This window comes from Varanus komodoensis, unplaced genomic scaffold (genome assembly GCF_004798865.1).
Source record: "Varanus komodoensis strain SLA01 unplaced genomic scaffold, ASM479886v1 scaffold23, whole genome shotgun sequence".
In the NCBI taxonomy this organism is placed as follows: Eukaryota; Metazoa; Chordata; class Lepidosauria; order Squamata; family Varanidae; genus Varanus; species Varanus komodoensis.
The window spans coordinates 17944378-17954663 of NW_025335627.1; the positions used below are offsets into that span (position 1 = coordinate 17944378).

General features: G+C 42.5%; 1 protein-coding gene across 11 annotated transcripts in view; it reads right to left on the bottom strand.

Annotated features, from left to right (window-relative positions):
* ADAM23 (ADAM metallopeptidase domain 23) overlaps window positions 1-10286 on the bottom strand; it is a 193302-nt gene that overhangs the window by 134994 nt on the left and 48022 nt on the right. For all 11 annotated transcript variants that reach the window (XR_006414921.1, XM_044432108.1, XM_044432104.1 and 8 more), the window contains exon 8: window positions 8582-8649. Coding sequence is in view for 10 of the 11 variants with exons in the window: in XM_044432108.1 (XP_044288043.1) it covers window positions 8582-8649 (68 nt within the window). In the remaining variant the exon portion in view is untranslated. The remainder of the gene's footprint in view (window positions 1-8581; window positions 8650-10286) is intronic.

Here is a 10286-nt window from a genome sequence, read left to right on the forward strand (position 1 = left end):
CTTTTCCCATAATTTTCAGGGATGGGGATGGATGGAAACTGTACCTAAACTTTAATGGGGTGGGGGGGGGGAATGTGAGCACACACATGCATGCAGAGGGGAAACCATAACATCACAGCATTTTGAAATACTAGCTAAAAGTTCTCTCTCTCTGTCTCTCTCTCTCTCTCCTTTTAAAAATTGTTCTGGTGACAGCTTAGCTCTTCAAAGAGCCCTGCTGAATTTCTGGCATAGAATGTCTGTGGGAAAGGTGAATGCGGCAGAGATGCTCTGAACAGCTAAAAAAGGAAGAGAAAAAACAAATCCTTCACGAAGCAACCCTATGTTCCTCGGAAGGGCTTCCCATGTACCAAAGATTGTTGTAAGCCATTCAGAGCTCTTTGGCTAGTGGATAACACAGAAATAAAGTAACATACAGTAAAATACAATAAAATTAAAATAGGTTGGTGCATATTTTCCCACCCGTAACTTGAGAATGATGGGAATCCATGTGGGGATACTGCCCTATCCAGTGGCCACAGAAAGGTCTGAGGCAACTCCTCTTCCAGTGTCACTTTTGTACCTCAGAAAACAGTCAGAGAGGGAGAAAAGGGGAGAGGGTGTGGATGAGTGGGTAGAGACAGGAGCCGGACACTCCTTCTTGCCTGCAGCAAAGTAAATAAGCTAGACAGGCCAAGAGACCAGTACAGCTAAAAATTCTTTTTTTCAGGTGGAAAAGAGGTGCTTTTATTTTGTTGTTCCACCTACCAAACCTAAACTGCTTTCAACTGGTGGAAGGCTATGAGATCACACTCTTAAGTTGCTTTGTCTAAAAGTGTACCCTATTTCAAAGTCATGCAACTTTTACTTGCCCTTTAAAAGTCACTAGTAAATTTCCCTCAATTTCATCTAGCAATTCTATAGCAATGAAAGGTTCTGCCTGTGCAGAACCTGACAAGCCTTTGCACACATAATAATTGCACCAGGGGTGATGTTCGTCCATCGTTTTCGATGAGGACCTTAACATCTAACGGGTTGTGAGTTGTCCACGGTGTGTCCGCAGGTGGCTGATAAGGCCAATACAGGCACGGAGTGTTCTGCCACATGTCAGGCAGACATGTGTGGGCACCACTGTTGCAACATTTGCAACTCTGACTTTACGGAGTGCTCGCTTCTCTTGTGCTATGGTTGTCCTTCTGGCTTCAGAAGTTTGGCAGCCTTGGTGGATCAGCGTGCGCCATGTCAATTGGTCTTGTGCCAGGGTCTCCCAGGAGGTGGTGTCAATAACCAGGGACTTGAGAGAGGCTTTCAGCATGTCTTTGTATCGCTTCTTTTGTCCCCCGTGCGATCGCTTTCCTTGAGACAGCTCACCATAGAAGAGCTGTTTGGGGATGCGGTGGTCTGACATCCTTGCAACATGGCCTGCCCAGCGTGTCTGGGCTTTCATCAGCAGGGTGTGAACTGATGGCAGGCCTGCTCTGGAGAGGACCTCTGTGTCTAGCACCTTGTCCTGCCACCAGATCCTCAAAAGTCTGCGGAGGCAAGTCATGTGGAAGTGGTTCAGTTGCCTAGCGTGCCTCCTGTATACTGTCCAAGTCTCACTGGCATACATCAGGGTAGTTAGCACTACTGCTCGGTAGACTTTAAGCTTTGTAGCAAGGCTTATTCCATGGCGGTCCCACACTTTGGTCTGCAGTCTGCAAATGCAGAGCTTGCCTTGGCAATTCTGCAGTTGACCTCGATGTCAACTGTCACTGCACGGGAAAGGGTGCTGCCAAGGTATGTAAACTGGTCCACTGCTTGCAGCTTCTGTCTCTTCACTGTGATGGTGGGCTCTTGGTATTGGGCTTTCGGAGCTGGCTGATGCATCACTTTGGTTTTCTCTGTGTTAATGAGGAGGCCGAAGTTGTCACATGCTACTGCAAATTTGTCCATGCTGGCTTGCATTTCCTGCTCTGATCCAGCATTCAGGGCACAGTCATCAGCAAAAAGGAGGTCTCGTAGCACAGTCTCCTTTATCTTCGTGACAGCCTAGAGTCTTCGCAGGTTGAACAGTTTCCCATCTGTCCTGTATTTCAGGCTGACTCCCAATGAGTTGTTCTGAAAGGTGTCTGTCAGCATGGCTGAAAACATTATGCTGAACAGGGTCGGTGCCAGCACGCACCCTTGCTTGATGCCATTTGTGACAGGAAAGGCCTCTGAAGCTTCTCCATCGTCCAAAACACGAGCTGTTATGCCATCGTGGAACTGACGTACCATCAGGATGAATCTGTCAGGGTACCCAAACTTCAACATGATGCGCCACAGACCTTCACAACTCACAGCGTCAAAAGCCTTGGTGAGGTCCACAAAGTTGGTGTACAGTTCACGATTCTGTTCTTGACACTTCTCTTGGAGCTGTTGGGCTGTGAAGATCATGACCACAGTGCCACGCTCTTTGCAGAAGCCACACTGTGTCTCAGGTAGTAGAACCTGTTCCAGGTGGTCAATCAGGCAATTCAGCAACACACATGCAAGGATCTTGCCTGCGATGGAGAGCAGTGATATTCCTCGATGATTATCACAGACTTGTCGATTTCCTCTTGTAGAGGTGTACAATGGATGCGTCTTTCAGTTCCTGAGGAATGGATCCTTGATTCCAGAAGGACTGGAACAGCTGAGTGAATTTGTCGACAAGCACTCCACCACCTTCCTTATAGACTTCCGCTGGGATCGCATCAGATCCTGGGGCCTTGTCACTGGACAGCTGGCTGATGGCCTGTAGGGTTTCAGGCTTTGATGGTGAGGCATCCAGGCTGTGGTTGATATCTGTCTGGGGCATTCTGTCAATCGCCTCATTATTGATGGAGGATGGGCAGTTCAGTACGGATTGGAAGTGCTCAGCCCAATGCAGTAGAATCAGTCTTCTCAGTAATGAGAGTTGCACCATCTGAGTCCAGTAGAGGGGAGCTCCCTGAAGGATGAGGTCCGTACAAGGATCTGAGGGCTTCGTAGAACCATGTGGCATCATTTCTATCAGTAAACCTCAGGATTTCATCTGCTTTGGCACTCAACCAGGAGTCCTGCATCTTGCAAAGCTTGCTCTGTACAGTCCTGCAAGCATTGTTGAAGGCGTTTTTCTTAGTTATTGACAACAGGTCGTTCTGATGAGCATGGTGAAGGCAGTGCTTTTTGGCAAGTAAGGCCTTGATCTCTTCATCGTTTTCATCAAACCAGTCCTGCTGTTTCCTGTGTGAGGGTCCAAGAAGCTTTAGTGCAGAAGAGTGCACAATATCCCAGAAGCGTACCCAGTCCTTCTCAGCATTTTCCTCTAATTGCAGCTCTGAGAGTTGGTTGTCAACATCTTCTGCTAGTGAAGCTGCTATGTTGGGGTTCCTCAGTTTACTGACATTGATCTTTTTCATCACAGCTTTGGCTGTGGACATCTCTTTGGCTTGATGTGAAGGCTTAATTTGGAGATGATGAGTCTGGTCAGTCCAACAGTCAGCACTCGACATGGCCTTGGTCACCCTTACATCCTGTCTTTCCTCCACATGATGACATAATAAATGAGATGCCAGTGCTTGGAGCGTGGGTGCATCCAGGACGACTTTTTGCAAGTGGGCAGGCAGAAGATGGTATTAGTGATGATCAGATCATGAGCCGCAAATGTCTTCAGTAGTAGTAGGCCATTGCTGTTACATTTGCCGATTCCATTTTTTCCAATGACACCATCCCAGGCAGAGTGATCGGATCATACTCTTGCGTTGAAATCGCCAAGTAGAATCAGCCTGTCGGTGCGCTTCACGGATGAGAGTAGGGCATCGAGATCTTCATAAAACTTGTCCTTTACTTCTTCCAGATTCGTCATTGTGGGTGCGTAGGCATTGATCAGTGTGGCTTGCTTTCCTCTCGGTAGTGGGAGATGCATTGTCATGAGTCGGTCATTCACACCCTTGGGAAGACTGGCAAGTATGGGGATAAGATGATTCTTAACCACAAAGCCAACTCCAGATTCACGACGTTCGTCTCTGCTATGTCCACACCAGAAGAATGTGTAACCACCTCCTGTTTCTGTGAGCTGACCTTCGTTGTCTAGGCGAGTTTCACACAAGGCCGCTATATCGATGTTAAATCTTGTGAGCTCTCTGGTGACCAGGGCTGCTGTTCTTTCTGGTCGATCTGCTGAGGGGTTGTCTTGAAGCGTGCGTACATTCCACGTGCCAATAGTCAGTGGTGTTACCTTGCGTTTGCGTTTTGTTTGCATTTTTGTTGTTTGACCACATAAGATGGGATCACCTCCAGCCACGGTAAGCTGGTCAGGGTTCTCTGAAGCAACAATGTTTAGGGCACCTTTTCTAGCCCCTTCCTCTTGCTACAAAGGTGAGCAGTGCAGTCCTAAAGAGGGCTGCGAAGTCACTCAGGTAGACGCTGAATCCAGCTGTTGCTTCAGTCAGCAAGAAGATGACCATAGACCTGAGCCGCCTGTGTGCAGGTCCGCGGCTACAGCTCCCAGTGTATCCACACCTGCTGCTTCGTCGCTTGCCCATTGCCACAGGACTTTGAGGTTTACTAGACTTGTGCATGGATTGGATTAAAGTGAGGGAGAGGTGTGCATAGTCAGCCTCACTCTCTCTTTCCAGAATCCATCTTGCTCCAGTGGCAGGACAAGAGTCAAGACGGTTGGAGATGGGCTGGGCACAGTGGTTGACCACTGTGTCTTGCCGTGCTCTTGGCATACCACAATGCTTGCAGAAACCGCCTTCATGATCGTTGGTCCTATTCTAGTAGGTCTCATCCGCTCAATCCGCCAGAGTCTGTCTTCACATGCTCGGGACAGACAAATCCCTATCCCTCTACCTGGTTTGGTCAGCCTGTTGAAGCTGTTGCCCGGGGTGTGGCCGCTGTGCATGCTACAGCTACTGGGAGTCACAGGTGAGAGCTGGGTGACAAGTGGGGACCAAAGGTGGACGAGCTGCCCTAAGAGGACACGACGTGCCCCAACACCAGAGGTGCTACCCCTCCCTGATCACCCCATACACCAGGGGTGGGGGATGGTTGGAGGGCTAATAAATGTGTGAATCTTATTCTGCCAGTACTTAATAAACACAGTACACTTCTGAACAAATGTATCATCTCAAGAAATGATATGTAGGTCCATGATGTAGCTGAGCGTGTCTGGGGTCTGAATGGGAGAGTGCCTAGGAACTCCATGCATAAGGGATGGCATATAGAAGTTTTAAATAAATAAACTACTGATGAAAAACCAAACAAATGAACAAACAAACAAACAGCCATTCCTTTTTATTACCAAGAAATACAATTACCTGTATATATTTTGCATTCAGGGGATTAAAGGCATAATCCTACTGACTGGACCCTTGATGCTTGTGAACCTCTAAACTCAGAAGCTTAACAGCATTCACTGCAAAGTGGGAAGACTGGCAGAGGCAATCTCCCTGCTTTTCCACTGTCTCTTTTAGCTAGGTAGCAGATTTTGATTCTGGTTATTTTCTGAGGTCTTAGAAGGGGAGGGGTGGAGGCTGGGGCACTGTCAGGTGACCTGGTGGCCCCAGTCTCCTTTCCTTTCCCTAAAGTGACCCCTAGCCCCTCTCTGAGTTGCTTTCTGATCCTGGAGTGTTTTTTTCTGTGCTGACTGCAGGGAGGAGGGAGTAGGAACAGAGCATGGCTTCCCTACCCTGAGGTTGCAACTCTGTCTCCAACCTCATACCTAGGATTCTGAATTCTTCTTTTCCTCCCACTCCCACTATTTTCTAGGAGCCAGAAGTTCACTCTGTAAAATAACTTTATTTTAAATTAGTACGAAGAAAAAATATTCCCAAACATATTACTAGACATAAAATAACTAAATATCCTAATAGTTAACTATAAAAGGATGTATTGTACCCTACAATAAAATCCAACATGCTTGAACGTAAATTAGAAGCCATGTGTTTTTGTTCCTGTTATAGTGATCGTTTAACATTTACATGAAATGCTGATCAGTTAATTTTAATATATTGCTCTGATTTTGCCTACAGATATCTGTAGGTATGGCTATCACGATGTGTTGCCTTGAGGTAGTTTTCTGGACTTGTTAATATCCTGGCATATATTTCTGTGGAAACTAATTGAAAAGGAAGCAAAAAGCAAAAGTAGATCTTTCTTACTCTCAGGTAATGATGAGGTAATGTATTTTTCAAAAATTCAGATTTTTATTAAATTTTCTTTTAAAAGGATAGAGTATGTATGTAGGGCAAAAAACAAAAGGGCATACTTCAATTTGAATCACAGGGGAGGGAATAGAGGGCTGAGTTTTGGACTTTGCTAGCTGACAACATTTGGAGTGCTATTTCCCTGGAGATCTGATGTAGCTCTCTATCCTCTGGAACATTTGAGGACAGATAGAAAGATTTTTAAAAAATAAATCAAGTATTAAAAATGCTAATAAACCATCAGTGATCTCCTTTCAAAAGGAACCAGAACTAGCTAGGTAGTATACTTCTGGAACTCTTCAGTAACCATGGAACTTCTCATTTCTCAGAAACATAACAGTAAGTTATGTTTGGATTTGAAAGAATTAAAATGGCTAGTGGGGAATGATCATTTTCTTTCAGGGACCACATACAACTAGTTCTGAGTTTTATTCAGTTTATATAGGTTTAACTATACAGGTAGTTCCTGGATTATGAACATCTAGGTTACAAATGACCCATACTTACAAACACAGAGACTGCCAGAAACCTCTATATGAATCTTCAGAGAAATGCCATTAACATCACTAGGAAACTATGCAACACATTTGGCAATGCATCATCAGTTGGTGTATAGTTTCGTAGAGATATTCAAGGCTTTTATCTAGAGATAGCCACAGTTATCTCTAGGGTACTAAATTTTTTTCTAGAGATAGTGACAGTTATCTCTAGGGAACATCAGTGTGATGAAAGGATGCATAGCTTTTCATCAGACTGAAGTAGGGGTGCCAAATTTTGGGGTGCAGGATCCTAACACAGAGAGGTTCACAAAGGTTTACTGTGCATTTACTGAGGCCTCAGCTTCTACTAGGCCATTTATGATGAGAAAATTAAAATAGCTCTACAAAGAACTTCAAGAAAGTGACTCCAGCAGCACAATCAAACTCTGACTCATGAGGTCCCTCTCCATCATCATCAGTTAATGTTAGGCTTAATGTTACCTCAAGAATGTTCTAAACTGTTTTAAGAACTAGTTCTTTATTTGTTGTTTTTTACAGTACTATATACCTACACACAAGCATGCAGATTATTTCTCTCTTCAGTACCAGTAGTTACTTTATTATTACTGTATTGTTGCCATTATTACAATGTTGTATTGTGTTTAATATGTTTTAGTGAATACAGAAGTGTTTCTTAAGTGTTTTATATACATAGAAAGGAAAAATATATACAAAGACAAACATTACACATGTGATCCAACTTACATACAAATTTGACTCAAGGACATTCTAAGGAATCGAACTCATTCTTAACTTGGGGACTACCCAACCTGTACGCATATCAGGCATTTTCCAGAATGCAAAAGGGTCTAACTCTCCTGTCAAATTAAAATGTAAATCATGTATAAGAATGCCACTTGTTGATTTAGCTTAAGTAATTCAATACCAAACTGAATTCATCACAAACTCTGAACAAACTATGACTTACAGATGACTGCTTACAGAATGTCAGCAACGAAACTATAACATTGTTTAATCTGTACAATGGATTTGGTGATTAAACATGTCATTATCAACTGTAAGCAATTTAATAATGGTATAACAATCACACAATACTATATATTATTTATATAATATACATTAGAGTATATATTTAATAATAATGTAATTTTATAATTCTATTTTATATTTGGTATATGCAGCTTGCTTTCTTATTTTTCTTTTAATGGTCTTTCCTTAATTCAGAATTCTATTTAAACCATTAATATTAAAAGTAAAATCATCCTATTGTAAATTCAGTGTCCTCACCTTTATTAGTACTGAAATTTTATCTATTGAGAAAGCAGTCCTATGGCTCCTAGACAGTACAATCTGAATTCCCAGATCCCAGACTGGAAACAGCTCTGGCCTTGGAGCAGGGACTACACCCAGAAAGAACCAAATCAGTTGTCCCTCTGAGATTGGAAAATTTGGATATGGGCTAAAGGTAGGAGGGAGGGGAAAAGATTGGGGCTACCAGGATATGAAGAAAATGTCTGCCTAACTAAAATGCAGAGCAGAAAAGTGCAAGGGATCACTTTGTCCACTTCTCCTGCTCTGCCCTAGCCGTTCATAAACCTCCAGGTATGGGGACACCAAGCATCAAGGGTTCAACTTACAGGACTACACCCTGTGCATTTATACCTGAGTCTGTACCACCATTTTAACTGCAACTACACATCCACTGCAAAATAAATTTGACTTTCTACTTGAACTCAGCAAAATCCCCAGCTCTGGTAACAGTATGACAATGGTAATCACAATACAAGTATGTCCAGCATAGAGGCTGAATGTATTTAAAAAAACATGTTTAGCACAGTTTCCCCAACTACTCTTAAAACAAATTTATCTTGGGATTTGGTGTATTATCACTGGTGTCATAACACTCACCGCCCTTCTTCTTCTTCGTAGCCACTGTATCTCTGACAGGAAGGGCCATTCAGAAGTAGAATCAGTCTCTAAAGATCAAAAATAAAAAGAAGTTTCACTTTCCTGAGATTGTACCTTCAATTTTATCAGAATAAATTCATCAACAAATAGCTTTTGTGCACAATAGATAAGTCCTTTATCCTTTTTGTTTGCTTGCTTGCACTGGTGCTCTTCCACCCATTTCTATTCTATTAAGGATATTTTTCAAAGTCAAGATGTTCAAATCAGCTATGGAATAGAAGCACAACTGTCCAACATAGCCATAATTCAAGTCTACTCTGTAACAACAGATGCTTAAGAAGAAAACATTGAAAACTTCTATACAGGCATCTGAAAGGAAACAGAAAACACACCAAAACAAGAAACGCTGATAATTCTAAGTGACTGGAATGCAAAAGTGGGAAACAAAACAGAATCAAACACTGTGGGAGAAATTGACCCTGAGGGTCAGAAGCAAAGCAGGAGAAAGACTCATAGATTTATGTGAAGGCAACAATCTGTTGCTAATACATACCTCAGACAAGCAGTCAGGTGACTATGTATATGAACATGACCAGATGGCCAATATAGAAATCAATGTAATTGGAAACAGAAGGTACAGAAGCTATATTCTTGGTGTCAAAATAAGACCAAGAACAGATTGTGATGGTGTCCATGAAAAAGCTATTTTATTTTGATACGCATTCATGGTTATTGGTAAAAGAAATTAATCAACTTGGGATGCCCCAAAAATAATTTTATCTTTAGCAAATCTATCAAGATGTCGCTAAGAATGGTATTGTTTAACATGTTATTTTATGAATCATATTCATAATGTATGTATTGAATTCTGTTGGAAATTGAGCAGGTATGTGTTAGATAATGATGTAATAGTCCAATATAAATTTCCATATTGCAACATAAAATTCAATTCAAACTATTTTTAAATTTACAAAGTTGTTATATAGTCTTATTAATAATAAATATATTACTAAAATAAGATGAGTGAAAGGAAAGTCCGATGCTGTAAAGATCTATACTCCATAGGACATGGAATGTAAGATCCATGAATCAAGGCAAGCTGGATGTGGTCAAACAAGAGATAACAAAGACTGAATATCAACATCTTAGGAATCAGTGAACTAAAATGGACAGGAATGGGTGAATTTAATTCAGATGACCATCAGGTATACTACTGCGGGCAAGAATCCCTCAGAAGAAATGGAATAGCCTTCATAGTCAACAAAAGAGTAGGAAAAGCAGTACTGGGATACAACCTCCAAAATGACAGAATGATCTCAGTTCGAATCCAAGGCAAACCATTCAACATCACAGTAGTCCAAGTCTATGCCCCAACCACTGGTGCTGAAGAGGCTGAACCTGACCAGTTCTAAGAAGACCTACAACACCTTCTAGAATTAACACCCCAAAATAATGTCCTTATCATCATGGGGGCTTGGAATGCTAAAGTAGGAAGCCAAAAGATAACCGGAGTAACAGGCAAGTTTGGCCTTGGAGTACAAAATGAAGCAGGGCACAGGCTGGTAGAATTTTGTCAAGAGAATACGATGGTCATAGCAAACACTCTTTTCCAACAACCCAAGAGACGACTCTACACATGGACATCACCAGACGGTCAACACAGAAATCAGATTGGCTGCAGAGCACATAGTCAATCTGATTTCTG